This window comes from Pelmatolapia mariae, linkage group LG3_W, assembly GCF_036321145.2.
Source record: "Pelmatolapia mariae isolate MD_Pm_ZW linkage group LG3_W, Pm_UMD_F_2, whole genome shotgun sequence".
Taxonomy (NCBI): domain Eukaryota; kingdom Metazoa; phylum Chordata; class Actinopteri; order Cichliformes; family Cichlidae; genus Pelmatolapia; species Pelmatolapia mariae.
In genome coordinates this window covers 80,940,911-80,957,923 of record NC_086229.1, presented here as the reverse complement: position 1 = coordinate 80,957,923, position 17,013 = coordinate 80,940,911, and the positions used below count along the sequence as shown (strand labels likewise).

General features: G+C 40.4%; 2 protein-coding genes across 5 annotated transcripts; both read right to left on the bottom strand.

Moving 5' to 3' along the window:
- Positions 1–148: 148 nt before the first annotated feature.
- LOC134624895 (tetratricopeptide repeat protein 31-like) lies at positions 149–9,124 on the bottom strand. Of its 2 annotated transcripts, XM_063470016.1 has the most exons (19): positions 8,964–9,124; positions 8,781–8,803; positions 7,568–7,780; positions 7,405–7,471; positions 7,122–7,303; positions 6,958–7,038; positions 6,802–6,870; positions 6,538–6,720; positions 6,174–6,341; positions 5,585–5,648; positions 5,376–5,466; positions 5,144–5,285; positions 4,167–4,271; positions 3,822–3,921; positions 3,403–3,658; positions 2,394–2,468; positions 2,177–2,279; positions 1,469–1,584; positions 149–1,056 (listed from the first exon to the last, which is right to left on the bottom strand). In XM_063470016.1, exons 3-19 carry the CDS (start codon positions 7,571–7,573, stop codon positions 1,020–1,022), a joined length of 1,845 nt encoding a protein of 614 aa, XP_063326086.1. In that variant the 5' UTR covers positions 7,574–7,780; positions 8,781–8,803; positions 8,964–9,124; the 3' UTR covers positions 149–1,019. The 2 variants fall into 2 exon arrangements, with proteins under 2 accessions (XP_063326086.1, XP_063326085.1); XM_063470015.1 differs by lacking the exon at positions 7,568–7,780.
- Positions 9,125–10,135: 1,011 nt separating this feature from the next.
- mfsd8 (major facilitator superfamily domain containing 8) lies at positions 10,136–16,993 on the bottom strand. Of its 3 annotated transcripts, none has more exons than XM_063464982.1 (12): positions 16,619–16,993; positions 16,104–16,189; positions 15,856–15,899; positions 14,502–14,742; positions 14,279–14,392; positions 14,046–14,190; positions 12,881–12,939; positions 12,521–12,629; positions 11,541–11,675; positions 11,358–11,461; positions 10,992–11,218; positions 10,136–10,875 (listed from the first exon to the last, which is right to left on the bottom strand). In XM_063464982.1, the coding sequence occupies exons 1-12, from the start codon at positions 16,672–16,674 to the stop codon at positions 10,669–10,671; spliced, it is 1,527 nt and encodes a 508-aa protein (XP_063321052.1). In that variant the 5' UTR covers positions 16,675–16,993; the 3' UTR covers positions 10,136–10,668. The 3 variants fall into 3 exon arrangements, with proteins under 3 accessions (XP_063321052.1, XP_063321059.1, XP_063321065.1); XM_063464989.1 differs by having other exon boundaries at positions 16,104–16,186; XM_063464995.1 differs by lacking the exon at positions 16,104–16,189.
- Between the last annotated feature and the right edge of the window lie 20 nt (positions 16,994–17,013).

Here is a 17,013-nt window from a genome sequence, read left to right as displayed (position 1 = left end):
CACACAGATCTGGTCCACTTCTACACTTTCAATCACATCTGTAACAGGACACCCCACTACAAGCTTTCTCTAGAAAGGTCCATCTATGCCCCACGAAGTTAGTTCATATCTTTAAAAAAAATGAAAGAAAGAAATGCAGGAATCCAGAGTATAAAGAAACTTTAATTGTTGGATTAAGAACAACCTTCACAATTTGAGGACATATATTTTTTAAAAAAAAATGTGGCATTTTCAACCCTTGAGGTTTTTCATTTAAGACACGTTTCAGGTAAAAATAAACAAGGAGCACTGAAACAACAGCGTAATGCTTGTTGTGTTATACAGCTGTATTAAGCTTATAGTAAATGTATAATAAGAATTATGGATGACCATAATGATTACAGATAATTTTGGAAAACCGGCTGACCACAGGCCTTAATTGAACATATGTTTAGGCTCTATATATTATTTAAGTATTTCGACATAAACAAAACTTTAGTGATTCCTGCTGCTTAACATGTTTAAAAGAAATTATTTTTAGAGCCAATGTAATACTGGAATTTGATGACCAATGTTACTTGCATGACTCAGAAATTGTCAACAGAACAACTTTTTAATTAACACTCAAATTTACTTATTTACTGAAACAGACTGGTGTGCTTAGCTGTAAGCCTGCTCTGCAGTCTTAGACTAATCTGCAGACTTTAAATAAACAAATATGTAAATTACATACTGTTTTTTTCTGAATACTAACATTTAAAATACATACCCAACCCTTCCATGTAATCGTCAGACTGAAAATTTTGGCAACATGAAGCTTTTGTTAACATCTGGATTTATCACCTTACACTAACACGATATTTTCAGACATAATTTACCAGGTAATTTTACATAAAGCTATTACATCAGGAAACCTGTAGATACTGTTGATTAGTCTGTACTGGACAAGAAGTGTTTATTGAAAACACAACATTCAGGCCAAGTCAAAGTAGCAGCTGGGTCTTCATTCAGTAGCCCCCTCAGTGGTCGGGGATGGGTTTCTAAGGACGTACTGTCCTTTGGCTGTTCTCGTTATGCCTGCAACAAAAACAAAGAACTACATTTTAGGTATGAGTCACTTAAATTTAGCAGTTCATTAATAACACATAACTAGCAGTTTAAACACATAATCGCATTATAATTCTGCTATTTATGTGTTGGATAATTAAATAGCTTGCTCCTTTATGCCAGGGAATAAAGTTCAAAGTTTTGAACTATTCCTTTAAACTCTTGGCCCATTTTCACACATTAAGTCTCATCCTGGCAGGATGGTGTCCCCAGGTGTCCTTTTTCTTATGTAGCATTCAGCAGGACACTTCCAGTAATCAGACTGACACCCTACGCTCTCTCACTACTTAAAGTACTCGGTTTGGTTCAGGCGAGAGAGCTGTCCGGGTAGAGCGTGCAGGAGGCAGGACAGAGCTGTGAAGTCTGGTATGAAAGGACTCACCTCACATTCTCATCTTGCAGGTCATCAGCTCTCAGGGCAGATCTGGAAATACCCAAGCCTGCAGGAATCCTGTCCGGATACCTGACAGCGAGCTTGTTGTGATTCAGCTCAAAACCCTGACGAGTGAACACAATACTAGTTTAGTGGGTGGAGGAGTAACCTGGGCACGTGACAAAGTATTCACCAAAATCACAGAGAGACGCGTGACCGTGACTGTGTGATAAGAGTTACACGTCAACAACGCATTCACAGCATGATCCAGACAGTTTCAGAAGACACAAACAAAAACTAGACAGACACAAGTGTAGATATCTTGCCTAAAGAGATTAGGAAAGGGGGCACACATAAAGATGAACCCCTAAAATGCAAAATTCAGGGCTTGAAGCAGGGCAGATTTCTGACCCTGGAGATTGATGCACTTCTTTGCCTGCAGCCTGAATTTTTATTCACCAATGTGGGCCAATTTTTTTATTCATATTTAGTTGAATAGATAAATGACAAATTAAAACTCATTTCATAAATTCAAGGGCTTTTGTAGCTTCTGTGTTTCAGGGAGTTAATGATACATTAAAGAATCTAAAGCGGCCCCGCTTCCTGGATTTCTGCCAGAGAGCCATCCTGCAAATTACAACAGCGACTGCCTCTCGGCAACTTCACAAACAGTACTACGGAATTACGACACAGTACCACAATAAAGGATGCACTTACGTGGAAACGTCGGATTGCTTCATCACAATGTTCTTGTTTTGTATAGTTAACAAAGGCACATCGTTTGGCAGTCAAAACCTTGACGCTATAGACGACCCCGACCCTGCAGGACAGGAGTGTGTAAAAAAACAAAACAAAGTTACCATAAAAAGTAGCAATGCAGAGCTATTTACTTTTATTACATAACAAACCCTAGAACTCCACTACAGGCTCTTACTTGTTAAACAGGTTTGCAAGCATGGAGTCAGTTACTGGGAAATTCAGGTTTCCCACCCAAACTGGAAACAGCTCCCTGTTGAAAGAAGACACCATTTAAAAAACAATATATGACCTATGCACAAAGTCTGTTTTGGGGATAGCTACACAATAATTTATAATATGCACAGTAAACAGTAAAAAAAAAAAAAGCCTAATGATTTTCTGCTCTAATGATTTCCTGGGATACGCCGTCTAATTAAAGGTGAAAGAATACCAATAAAGTACCTTGTCTGTTGACTAATTAAATTTCGCAATTACAAAAACAGATCAAGAATCTGTTTTGTAATTAACCTTCCTATCTGCTGCGCCACATTCTCTATATAACACTTAATATTTCATACAGTGATCTATTGGAAGTGACCCGGGGGGGTGAAGTGTTGAATGTTTAGGTGCCCACATATACCCATGCTGCTTCTGCTTCATGTAATCAATCCACCTGTTTACACTAGCTGTGGATGAAATGGTGGTTATGAAGTTTGTGAGGCTGTGCCATTTGAGGTCATTATTATCCAAGTGGAAACCAGTAAATCAGCAATAGTAACACAAAGGGCCATTTTTGAGCTAAAATATCAAACTTCGCTTTTGTTTTTTTAGGCATATATTCAATTCAAGCTGAGTGAGTGGCGTGCTTACGGTGTTCTCTCGCTTCATTAGTGGTGCCGCACGAGAACAGTAAGCAGAGAAATTAAAGGGCTCCTGGTGTACAACCTCAATGCCACATTGTTACTTCTGCACAGTTATGTTAGACTACGTTTACTCCAAGAATTAATCTGTTGTGAAATCTAAACTAATGTATTTTGAGAACTTTAAGCCAAGAGTCCAGTCTGGATTTTTTTTTTCCCCCACCATCACTTCAAAAGATCCTTCGTGAGAAACTTCAATGTCCACTATAAACATTATCGTGTTAAAAATGCAACATCTCAACCTTCCACATAAGCACCCTGCGGTGAGAGTGAATCAGTACTCACAGTGGTGGTCGATTAACGCCGTTGCTGGCCTTCATGGGCTGAGTAAGAATAGGCTTTGATTGACTCTGAGCAGCAGATGTATTCTGGACTGCGCCCAAAGGTTTGTTCATAAGTGTTTTTTTCAGCGCATCCTTGGACTGAGCAGGAGGACGCACAGCGGCAGCAGGTGCAGCGATTGTGTTGGCTGAAAGGATTGGAGACACTCCAGTGACATTTGCTACTTGAACAGGTGGGAGAGAGCCGTTCGGAAGAGCTCCTGCACACAAAGATCAGCAATTAAACTGGATAAAAATACACAGTTAAACACACTTCGTCAGTTTAAGCTTAATATACAAGCGATACCCTCTGTGGATAATACACAGGTGGGCTACAAGAACAAAAGACTTATTTCCACAACTGCGGTGGAGTGAGAAACTCACCTGGTCGATCGTTTAACTTAGACAGCACTTCTAGTGCTTTTTTAACCGTCCCATGAATTATTAAAGCATTTGAGCTCTGCTCTCGAGTAAAACCGAACTCCTGAAGCAAAACAGAAACACAAGTTAAGAAGCACATTCAATAAAGGCTCAGTCTTCATTTTCCCAACTTTCCCTCACAGCTGAAACCTCGAGCTGCAGGCCATTTTTCTCATCTCAACTATGAACATGTTAGCACGGTTTCTGGTTGGATTCAAGTACACAATGTAGTTACACGCATGTAGTGTAGCACTACTTTTGACTCCTGACATGATGTGATTGGCACCACTAAGCGCAGCTGCTACATACCATTAGCTGTGTTATCTGCACACGCATCAGCTCCTGGGCAGCTTCAGCACACGAACTGTCCAGTTTGAGAACTTCCGTGAAGGCCAGGGCAGCTTCCTCATACCTCTGAAACATTACGGACAGCAAGAACTTCAATTCAAAGTAAACCTGGGTTCAGATCATTTTGTTGCTTCACTAATTGGCCTAATTACTGTCAGAACACTGAGTCAGAACAAGTCTAACGCTTCTTTCTCAATAGTACCTACTCGACTCGACTGTTTCAGTTGCTCTCTGTTACAATTGAGGATCACCTCAATGTGTGTGGTGTTGTTATAGCAACACGGCTGATGTCATCTGTATGTGAGGCGATAGTATACCTGTAGCTCAGTATACAACTTTTTAACAGACTTTGTGGAGCCATTTCCCTCATTGACAGGTTTCAGAACCGGCGCTCTCATGACTCATCAAGTGACGTGACTGACCGGCCAATCAGTGGCACGCAGTCTCTTCACGTCATTCTCAGATTGACTCAGCTCACTTGGAACCCCAACCGAGTAGGAAATTTTAAAAAGTTCCTGGTTCCAGGTATTACTACGTAATGGAAAACCCTGAAAACTGAGTTGAACTGAGCCGAGTTGGTCTTAGAGGAAAATAATGTGAACCTGTGCAACAACTGCAGTGATGCTGCAAACAAGCTGTAGACTGTAAACATTACAACCACTGATGGGTCACATCCAGCATGTGCCGCTACACAGCCGACTGCAGCTGCATCAACAAGTTAAGACTAAGCTAACTTCCCTGTGACCAGCACTCAATTTTATGTCCTTTTTAATGTTTCTCCCTCATTTGTTAGAAAAGTGTGTTGCTACTTTGGTTAAAGAGTGCTTTGTAACAAAGGACGCTGTTGCACAAGAGTCTGCTCTTAAATTCAGAAACACACAGCATTTTAAGCATGACATGTGAGGGTTGTTAAGATTAGATAAAAGGTTTGTTTTTACCTTTAGACCAGCCAGAGCTCTTCCCTTCCTATACAGGCCTTTATCCCAGCCTGGACATATGCCAAGCGACAACTCTGCATCCATTAACGCCTTCTCGTATTCTTGCAACTTCTCAAAACAGAAGGACCGATTTCCAAATAGCCTGCAACAGACGGAGAGATCACATTAAAGCTAGTGGTGCAAGTTAAATCACTGCTGTTACTTAAAGTTAGGTAAGCAGACATGTTCTTACTTAAACTCTTTAGGGTTGTGCTTAATTGCATCTGTGAAATACTTCACAGCCATATTAAAGTCTCCAGCACTCGCATGCTTATTTCCAATGACTAGGAAAAAAAAGAAAATCTCACGTGAATCTCACTGATAAATATTCATTTTACGCATTCTTTAAAAGTCAAATCACCTCACTGAGAATTTATGTGAATGAATAATGACGAAACTTACCGGCAAGCTCTGTGCTTATTTTTACATGGTCTTCAAAGGAGGGAACGCTGGGCACAGCAGAGTCCTGCGTAGACAGCAAGAACAGAGTTTCAACCTTTAACGTGCACCAAAAGACACAATACAGCAGGTTTTACAGCTTTCTTGTTATTCTCCGGTGTTTCCTTCATCACTGCTGTTTTATCTAAGATGTTTAACTAACAGATGTGCACACATTTCATTTCTCTGCAGTGAGTTTCACACACACATTTTCGTTTTGACATCTTAGTGAGGACATCTAATTGACATAATGCTTTCCCTAGTCGCTTACCTAACCCTAACCATAACCTAATTGTAACCCTGACACTAAAACCACATTTTGAGTCTCAAAAATTCCTTCAAACCCGTGAGGAGAGGCACTTCTGTCCTCACAAGTGACTGTTGGTCCACACATATATAGTAAAATTCCAATTTTTGGTCCCAACAAAGACGTCTAAAGGGGTACAAACACACATGAGTAAGAAGGAGGAAAAGCGTAGTTTCCATCTCCTACTTAACTCACTCGTATAGAGGAAACACTGTATCAATCTGATCTGTATGCGAGCTTCTTCACCTTCTTTCCAACCTCCCGTTCTTCATGTGATTTTTCAGGGACTGTTTTGTATTCTTCTTTTTCTGGCATCTTCTTTTTCTCCTTCTTCTCCAGTTTGGGCTTCTGCTCCAGTTTATGCATGGCTATAAGAGCAGCTTTTCTCACAAAACTACTCGTCATATCAAGTTCCTTAAAAAGAGACGAGAAAAAAATGTAATTGATGAACAGAAAGTGATATAATTTACAGCCAAATTTCGTGCGATCATATTTTCCTGTATTCAGTAAATTGGATTAAAAGAACAGTATCAGGTTAATGGCATTTTACACCATCAGGCATCAATCAGTGGTTCATTTTGAGAATGATATCCACTCTTAAAAGTGCTACCTCTGAGTCGCCTGAGTCGTTCTTGGAGTTGCCGTCTTCATCACTGGAAACGTCGCTACTGTCACTGCTGTCTGTATCTTTGGCTGAGGCCTGCGGTTTAACACTAGTATTGTTATTGGCTTTGTGTTCATCATTAACGGCTTTACCCTCCTCTGCTTTGGACTGCTCTGCATCATCTTTTCCCTGTAAAGCACAGAAGACAAGTTTGTGAAATAAGAGGACAGTTTCTTTTTTTCAGAACGTGTTGCATAAAACGATCATCACCTCCTCGTTTTTTTCAGGGTTCAGCTTGTCCTTCTCCAGCTTCTCGAGACGTTTTCTTTCCTTCTGTTTCTGATCAACAAACACACGCAGTGAACATTACTCACACGAGCTGACATTTATTACCAATCACTTCATATTCAAGAAAGCAGGATTTACCCATTTCTTAAGCCGCTTCTTGTCAGCCTTGTCTTTGCTTTTTTTAGATTCTTCTAATAATCTGGCTTTTCTTTCAGCATCCTAAAGAAGCAGATTTGAATCATTTAGAGTCTGCAGCACGACAACATCATATCAAAAAGAAAACTGTCAAACTAAACACTTACACGCTCCTTTGTCTGAAATCTTAAAGGGGACGGGCAAGAAGAATTACGGGCTGAAGAGTATACAGGCTGATATACAGCGCTGGATGACCTCAGGCGGTTTGCAGGGTATCCATGGAAATCATGACTCCAACTAACATAATCATCATTGTCTGGGTCGTCTAGATCGTCATCGTAGTCAATACCTGTAGGAACAATAACGTTTCAGAAGTTTCATACAATCGCACAAATAAAGACTGACACACTCAAGTGTGCACAGCAGACGTGTTGCACAATATCTCCTTACCAAGAAGGCCACATCTTATTATTCTTTGCATATGAGGACGTCCTTCAAACATCCCTAAAACAGTTCTCTAAACAGGAAGGAGAGAGAGAAAATGATTTGAAAGGTATTCACAAACAGTCACGTACAGCCCTCGCTCGCAGCCTCTTCAGCCTTGAATTCTTACCCACATTCCACCTACATCTGGATCCCAGTATGATAAGTGTGGAGTATTCCCACAGCTGCTGAAAAACTGCACCACTGCCAGTACTCAGCGTGCCTCTGAGCTCCAGTAAGAATGCTGGCACTGAAAAGCACCACGTCCAAGAGTTTCACTTTCCTTTATCCAGAAGCTCTGAGTCACTGGATCAGCAGGCAAGCCCCTTTCTCTGGTCTTGCACTATAATAAATACACGTAAATGCAACAACAAAGCAGCCTGCGTCTAATTTGGGGATGTGGAGCATATTCTCATAGTGAATACTATAGTTTATTTTAGTCAGACTTATAGAAGAATCACTATAAGAGCTGTAATGTTGAGCACAAATGCAAATAGAAGGTTGGTGTGATTAAACAAAGCTATAAAGTCTTTTCCCTCCATTTTAACAGCACCAATAAATTACAGTGGAGCAAAGTTTGTTTGGCACAAAAATAAATGTCAAGCGTTACATAATCAGCTGTGCAGTTGTCTGATCCACTGGAGTTATTTGTGGAGCAGCTTTTCGTGTCAACTTTTGATGTGCTAATCTGTACATCTTGAGTTCCGTGGCAGAAAAAGGAAATCCACAGGCAGGTTATACACGTGGGAGGAAAAGGGGCAACAACATGCCACTTAATGAGGAAATGTCACTAACCCAACAGATATGAAGACGGAACTTTTCCTTAGAATAATCCACGGACTGGCTTAGGATTTGTTATGGAGTCAATATATTATATTCGGAGCAGAAACGTCCAATTAAGACCACTTTGCACGTACAATACGAGATTATTACGTCAAATATCCGCTTCACTGTCACGCAAAAAAGGAAAGCATGGTTTGCAATTCCTTGAGACTGATTACTAATATCACTGTTTTCTAAACCATTTCACAGACATCCTGCTCACTGGTAAAACTGGGTTTAGATTTCCGTAAGAAGCAGCTGTGCATGTACAGCGTTTCTCTGAATACAGGATATGTACAGGAAGTGACACGGCGCAGTGTTTACATGTTTCCATTTAGCAAATTAGACTGTGCTGCTTTCACGTCCAACCTGCGTGGAAGCCACTGATGATCTTAACACCTTACCCATTCGGTCCGTAGACCCATAAACTCCCCCACGAAGTAAGAGCCAACATGCGGGGAGCTTTTCCACAAAGCGTAAGCTAACGCGCGCGTAAACTTTAAGGAAGAGAGCGTACTTACGAACATATGAGGATCCGGAATCTCTGCAAAAGCAAACAAAAGAACAAGGAACAATATAAATACCATCGTTTCAATAACCAGGCTTTCGCTCTTCGCTACACAAACATGACTCCTTCAAGCGAGCTAGCTTCTTAGCCACGTTAGCCAACAACTTTTTAAAAGACACAAAAAGCGCTTTCTTACCCTCCTCTTCTCTATAAATCTCCATGTTTACTAATATAAGTCCTATCACGGCTTTACACACTCTCACGGCGCAGTTAATTTCACCCTAAGTCTCATTACTAATGCTAATGTTAGCAGCCTCTAACTTTTGCTGCCAACATACTGGCGCGCTGCCTCTCGATCACTTTCTACATCGCGTGAACGCACACGAGCGCACGGGCGGGACTTGGCTTTTATTGAACGCATGCGCGCTGTCCTCCTGCTCCCTGCGCTTCCCCATTGCCGGACACATGGATGACCATTTGTTGTTTATTAGCAATAAGAATGTAAATGTAGTGGATCTGTTTCAGTCCTTGAACCAGCAGATGTGTCTGATAGCTCTGCAAAGCCTACTTTGGTATGTGTGCTACTAGTGGAGGAATTTAAGAATTAACAGCATTAGACTGTGTTGTACATGTTATGTCACTATAACAATATAGCCATTAAGTACGCACCGTACACACTGTATTGGCAAAAGCATTGGCTCGTCTGCCTTCACACGCATATGAACTTCAGTGGCCATCTTTAGGTTTAATATGATGTTGACCCATAACTTTGACAGCTTCCAGATCTCGTGGAGAGGCTTTCCACAAGGTTCAGGAGTGTGTTTTGGAGATTTTTTTTTTAACCACTCTTCCAAAAGTGCAAACTAGGGTTCTCTGGTTGAGGTCAGGACTTTGTGCAGGCCAGTCAAGTTTTTCTGCACCAAACTCACTCACTGTCTTTATGGACCTTACTTTGTCCACTGGTGTGCAGTTATGCTGGAACAGAAGGGTCCATCCTCAAACCGTTTCAGTAGATGTCAGTATGCTGAAGCATTAAGAGTTTCTTTCACTGGAATGAAAAACAAGCTCACACCATAATCCCCCCACCACAAAACTTTATTAGTCAGAAAGTATCATTCTCCTGGCAACCAAATGCAGAGTCATCCATTGGATTGCCAGAAGGGGTCTGCAGTGTTATTTTTTGTTTAAAGAGAGGGAACGCTTCATGCCTCTTCCCATGGTTTTTCTTTAACGATTTAAAGTGCACAGCTGGTTAAGCCTTCTCTGAGGAGCAACAATGTTAGGCTACACATAATACATTGTCTGATATAAAGAAGCCCGCCTCATCATAAGATATACACACTACAATACTGCCAGCACAGGGTGAGATAAAATCTTAAACAGTTTATTCATTATTCAGTTTATTGTTACCATACACACCCGCACCCACCCAGACATTTCTGAATATTTTCCAATAGACAAAAACCTGCAGTTTTAAACAACTACAGGTTAAGCCATTGATGGAATGAGGAAAAATAATATTAGTATTTTTTCCATTAAGAAAAAGTTTAGCAGGAAATGTTAAAATTCTCAAATGTAATGTTCTATGATGTAATGCATGTGTAATTATGTTCATCACTCAAAGACACATTTCTGTCATGTTTTCTTTCCCAACAAGTGAGCTTTGTGATCACTGTAGTTTTAGCTCCTTTGTGAATCATGAAGCAGCGGTCTTTGATCATGTTATTAAAAAAAAAACAAATACTGTCTTTCCAAGAGTTAAAAAGTCAAAACCCTGAGTTACAAACTTTTAAAAGCTTATCAGTCCCCACATTCCAAAGTGGCAGCGACAGAAGGTTGCCATGATGGCCAAGACTGTGCTAAAAGCAAGTATAACAAATAGCGATTGCTTTCCATCAATGCTACTCTACAATCCTTCCATGGCGAACAGAAAAGGCGATGAGTCTGCGGTAGGCCGAGCTGAGGAGGATGATGGCTCCTGCCACCATGCCGCAGATGAGGCTGAAGGTCCAGCGAGGTCCCAAGTGGGTGTAGACATGGGAGACGAAGACCGGGCCAAGTGTTCGTGCCCCGCTGCCCGACGCCGTCAGCCAGCCCATGTACACACCCTGATGAAAAAAAACAAGGTGCATGAGTTTAACTTTTAGGTTTCAAAATTAGACATTTGCGAAGTATATGGGCACATTCAAAATGATTTTAAAGCATCACACATGTTAGTATTTACCTGAGGTTTGGGTCCAAGGATTTTGGAATACAGTGTGTAGGACATCACATTGCAGGCTGGGTATCCCACTCCAATGAGGAAGTCCGCCGAGAAGAACTGAGCTATGTGTATAGCAGGAGTATACTGGCACCAGATTTGTTCGATTGGACACCCCGTTGGCTCCACAGTACTGTTTGGGGCTGGCATGAGGTCAGGCATGTGAGTCACAAAGGAGTTGTTTTTTATGTCTGTGAAAGAGGAGGATATAAATTAGTTTAAATCTAAACAGATGCTTGGAAAGATGTAACAACTACACATTGACCTGTCAAGAGTCAAAATGGCAACAACTGGAAACTAATCTGACTACTTAAATCAACCGATCAATACCTGCCCACTGGATTTTAGGGTAATGATTTCCCCATGGAAGAAGAATAAAGAAGCCACAGAAAATAATGACCAAGCCGATTAACAACACAGACCGATCTCCGAATCTGGAAGGAAATAAACGAAATTCAGGAAAGGCGATTCTTTATTTGCTGTAATTTATATGTGCAGTGAGAGGGGTGATACCTAAGAGCAGCCACTTTTACAGCCAGAAACACCAAGATTGATATAAATCCGATGCAGCAGAGAATGATCCCGTTGTACAGCACAGCTTCTTTCCTTGTCCAGGCAAACATGTCCATAGATAAGGGCGTGGTAATTCTGAAGAAAAACACAGAATCACAACAGAGTACAAAAGAGGCTTTAAAGAGAGAGAAAGACTGCCATAGACTGGATATAAAAGACAGGCGTAGCTCTGGCTGAGCACTGTCACCATACTTGTGTTTTGAAACCAGGTGTAGAGGGCAAGCTTGTCAATCACAGATAAAGTTCATTCTGTAAATTATCTCTTTGTTACATTTAATGAGACTTAAAACTAATGACTGAAACCATAAACTCATCAGGAAAGTGTGACTGAGGGTACAGACCAAGGAAGTCAAAGGGCTGTTTCCCATAGACATCAGGACAACTTTAGGTCTTTTCACAAGTACAAGAGTCACACCCTGCTGGCCTACAGACAGAATGCAGATTTAAGACACTTTGCAATGGCTTCAGTCTTGGGACGTAGAACAAGGGGTGGGTTTAATTAAAAAATAAAAATAAAAAATAGATATCTATCTCTAAATAAATGTTTAGTTTGAATAATGACATATCGATTAATTAAATCCTGCAACAATTTGTAATATAAATGTATTTTGCCACAAGAAAGACTAATTTCTGCTGTTCAATACCACAGAAATTGAAACTTTTACAAATTATGCCAAATTGCAAAACACTTAGCTCTGTCTCTAATAAAACCTCTGTAACTTTGCTCTGCTTCACTTCAGCAGCATCAGGTAATGTTCTTGAGATGATTAATGGTTTTCTTCAGTTTTTGTTCGACTGCAGAATATTTCGACTGAATCAGAATTGAATAACTAATACAAATCAGTGGCGATACCCAGCCCTACTTGGAACCAGCTTTTATGTACCATCTCTGAGTCTGACGTCTTTGAAGAAATACATACGTCTCAAAGATGGCAAAGATGAACATGATGATGAAGAACAGGATGTTGGATGTCATGACAGCCACCTGATCGATGCTTTCAACAGTTTCTTCTGAAATATCAACTCTCTCTAGAAAACATAAATATATCTTCCATCAGAAACTGTAAAACATGACTCATTTATTTCCATATTCAAATGTATGATTCCTTTAACATTAGCCATTCAGAGTCGGCGCAGTACTGCTTTATGTCACTCTGTATGTTAAATGACTTAAAAATAAATAAATGTTTTAGTCCAAATAGTTTATTTTTTCTGTAAATTGACTTCAGCAAGTGGTCTTTCCTTGGCATACAGTAAATGCTAAAGAAAAATAGATGCACCTTCTGATGTGTAGTTGATAGATTGAATGTGCCTTCCATCTTCATCAACGTGATGCTCTCTGATGGAAAGAATCAGACATTTTAGTTAAAGAGTATATCCATGGTATTTTTATAGTCTATGTAAAATAATGAAATGACCAGTCAAATACTGAAATTTTCCAGGACTATTCTGCTGAAGAGCGATCCTTTTTTTTTTTTTTTTTTTTTTTTTTTCAAAAAATGGTTAAGGAAAAACAACTTCACATGTTAAAGACAAGTCAAAAATATTTCAGGATGCAGGCGTATCATTGTCAAGGTCTACAATCACCTTCATGAATGTAAATATGGAGGATTTAAAAGGTGCAAGCAACCAGTTACCCTAAAGAACAAGAAGGCCACACTAGACTTTGCCAGCAAACATCTAAAAGAGCACAGTTCTGTAAAAAAATGTTTGGTCAGATGAACCCAAGATTAACTTTTATTAACTTGTATCAAAATGATGGGAAGAGAAAGGTATGGAGCAGGAGAGAAACAGCTCATGATCTGAAGCATACCACATCATCCATCTAACATGGTGGGGCTAATATTATGGCATAGACATGTATGACTGTCAGTGGTGTTTTGTGACTGCTGATAGAAGCAGCAGGGCTGCACTCTCTGCTCGGATTCAACCAAACGCTCCTGATCAGACTGTGTAAACAGATAATGACCCAAAGCAAACTGCAAAAGCAATATGAGTTTCTCAAATCAGCAAAATCAGATGGTCTTCAAATTCAATTCACCTGATCTCAACTTAACAGAGGATGGTTTTTTTTAGGTTACTGAAGAGAAACTTGGATATTTTTTCAGTATGTTCAATAAAAATCAAAAGCACAAATAGTGCTTTAAGACTGAATTTGAAAGAATTGTGCACCTTCACATTTATACGGCATTTAAAAACATAACAATATACATAAACTGACAGATCAATAATACTAAACTCTCAAACAGTCCTGATTTAAATCTTTGACCCTGGTGACCACTAAAGTTCATTTAGGTAGTGCCTCAAAAAACAAAGAAAGAAAAAAAGAAAAAAAAAGGCCCAGTTGAGGGGTAAAGACAGATTTACTACAGTACATAGATCAGGTTTATGGCAACACTATGTTATAAACAAACAAGAAGTCACATCAAGAATTTGTTCAGTCACCTCAGCAGAATAACGACGAGCAGGATGTTGATGAGGCCAAAGACTGCAGCCAGTAACGCTGGGGTGGTGTACATGTTGAGCTTCAGCGCTATGAAGTCCAGTGTGACACCTTCCTCTCCAATGAAGGACAGACATGCCTGCAGGGCTGACATATACACAGAAAAATAAACAAACATTAAAACTGATTTTTTCTTCAGCAAACTCGAAGCTTTGCTCCCTGTTGTCAAACTTACCTGGCCCGAGGATGAAACCGAGGGCCTGGCAGGCACTCATGTTTGCCATGGCACCCGTCCTCTCGTTCAGTGATGTAGCTCCAGCAACATAGGACCTCACCACAGCTACATTACCTGACATGGAAAGACTGAAACGTGTCATGGATCATCATAAAAGGAAACAGATCAATTTGCTTACTAAGGAAATTATATCAAACTTTTAGGTCTATATTTAAATGATCACCTGCTCCAAAGCCCACAAAGACTCTGGACATGAGGATGTGATACTTGTTATTGGTCTTCGGCAGGTACGCGTAGGCATAATAGATGTTGGCTGCCAAGTTAATGAAGATGGAACACACCAGTGGTTCCCTGCGTGGCCGATGATTGGACCACCAGCCAAAAATGGGTGAGGCCACCATCTGTCCAATGCTGTATGCTGCAACCACCCATCCCAGGAAGCTGGCATCAGTACTGTCATCAGTCTGTAAGAAATGAATGCTCCACATTAGACCTCATAGGAAACCTAGTACAACATCAAACCCCACTGTTGATCAAAGCCACCACATATTAAACTGAATACATGTTTAGGCAATAATTCCACCGACTTCCAAGCTGCATGAATAGGAGGGAAAGTGTGACGAAAAACTTCACTGGTAGACCACCGTGTTCTGGCTAAAATGTCTCAGTGTAACAGTAAAATCAGAACATGCAGGGTCCTACACATTGTCCAACCATAAGGAGGGTTTATACACATTATTTCACCTCTTCATTGCATACAAGTGTATGTAGAAAGGTAACAACATTTCAGGTTTTCAAATATACTTGGAATCCAGTTTTAGGACACTAAAGTGGCATACATGAACATATACTGCTGAACTGTAGCTTCAAAAGCACAACATTTGGTGCAACTTAAGTATACTGCAACTTAAGTAAGACAGAAGTTGAATTAAACACAATGGAATGAGCAAAAAAACCATAGCAGAAGTTCAAAGAGAAAAATAAAATCACAAAAGACGACTGAAGTGTTTGTGGGGAGACAATGGCATGACAGAACAGCGGCGGACAAGACAAGCTAACAGAAAACAGTGAATCATCCTATTAAAATCAGAATCAGAATACTTTATTAATCCCGAAGGAAATTATGGGTTACAGCAGGCAGCACGCTAATGGCGCATGCACACTTACAAAGGACCCTTCTGACCAAACACATCACGGGTCATGTAACTGCAGTCTGTTCATGTATATAATGAACAGACTGCAGTTACATTCAAAGCAGTTTAAAGCACTTAATTAAAAATCCAAGCACCTTTGTAAACCTTGAAAACACTACATAAATTCAAGTATTCTCCAGCACCCGTATAGGAACCCTGCTTACAAGTGCTTAATCTTTCAGTCATTTGACCGGGGCAAAGAGCAGGGCACTATATCCTAAATTAAATCCCCAACAATCCTTTGCATCTTTCACTTCCTCTTTAAACACCCAAGACTGCATTTAAATAGCAAAAACAAACCACGGAGCTTAGTTTGTATTATTGACATCAGTTGAATCAGGCAACAATCTTCAGCCCAAAAGACACTGTGTCATACTTACTTACCTTTTGCAAATAGGGCCAAAGTGATGTGATGACAATAGTGAAACCTGAGAGAGAGCACAGATCACATTAATGACACACAAGCTGTTGAAGATGCTGAACATGTTTTTAGGCTAGAAGTGACTGAAGTTATTTCATGTCTCTTCAAATGGCATCACAGGTCAGAAGCTACAGTTTTTCTGTTTTTCCTGTAACAGTGCAGAGATCATGACTTTGAACGTGATAAAAGTGTTATATTCCCGTGTCCTCACCTACACTACTGAGGAACATAGTGAAGTACATGACTCTGATGGACCTCCATCGACTTCTGTAGTCATCATCCTGTGAGTCATCGCTGCTGACATGGAGTACAGATTATCCATAAAGTTATCCATAAAGGATGACATACCAGCAAGACAATGTAACCTAAATGAGTAATGTACTAGCTAGCAAGATATATGGCCAAGTGACAGGTCAGCGTCTCCCTTTTATAGGAGCGAGAACACAGTATGATAAAGAAAAACTGGGTTAAAGAATAAAGGTGAATAAAGCTGCTGCACCCACCATCTCTGACTGCAGCTGCGTGTTTTATTTAGCAACCAAATGTAAATAAAGTCTACCTATGTTAAGTTGCTTTGTAGCTTAACTCTGTTGCTTACATACGGCAAAACAGACACAACACAAGGCCAGTAAATCCAGTGCTTCTACAACCTGTTGGGTAACAGTGTATTCATACTCAAGCTTCCTCTCGTTGTTTTTATTTAGGGAGGCGGCTATCTGGACTTACCTGCTTCTCTCATCCCTGAACAGCGGGGTGGTGTCGTCGGGTTCAGGTTGAGACATCTTTTAACAAAACACTAACTCTGCGATATTATGACTCCACCCGTGGACTTTGAAAAAGCAAAACAGCACTTTTAGGTCGCCATGTAGTCGAGAGTCAGTGAACGACACTTGCTAACTTTCACCTCTCCCATAAAGCTCCGAGTAGCTAGCTAGCTAACGTTAGGGACAAACATTTGGCACCTTAAGTCATATGCACGAGTCTAACTGATCCCACAAACCATGATAAACGGTCGTTTCACCAAGAACAAAGCACATAAAGCACAGTACGCCACATAAAAACCCGCAAAGCTGGACTATGATACCAGTGACAGCTCTAACACGCAAAGTACCCATTATTTA

Bases quoted from the DNA above. Each gene is read 5' to 3' on its own strand.
- LOC134624895 (XM_063470015.1), bottom strand. From the start codon at position 8,988: ATGGAGATTTATAGAGAAGAGGAGG. The intron at 7,039-7,121 runs GTAAGTGTTTAG...CTGCTTCTTTAG, and splicing joins GATTTCAGACAAAGGAGCGT to GATGCTGAAAGAAAAGCCAG. The intron at 6,721-6,801 runs GTGATGATCGTT...TGTGCTTTACAG, and splicing joins ACCCTGAAAAAAACGAGGAG to GGAAAAGATGATGCAGAGCA.
- mfsd8 (XM_063464982.1), bottom strand. From the start codon at position 16,674: ATGTCTCAACCTGAACCCGACGACACCACCCCGCTGTTCAGGGATGAG. The intron at 14,191-14,278 runs GTAAGTTTGACA...TGTATATGTCAG, and splicing joins CGGTTTCATCCTCGGGCCAG to CCCTGCAGGCATGTCTGTCC. The intron at 11,219-11,357 runs GTATTGATCGGT...CCTCTTTCACAG, and splicing joins CCCTAAAATCCAGTGGGCAG to ACATAAAAAACAACTCCTTT.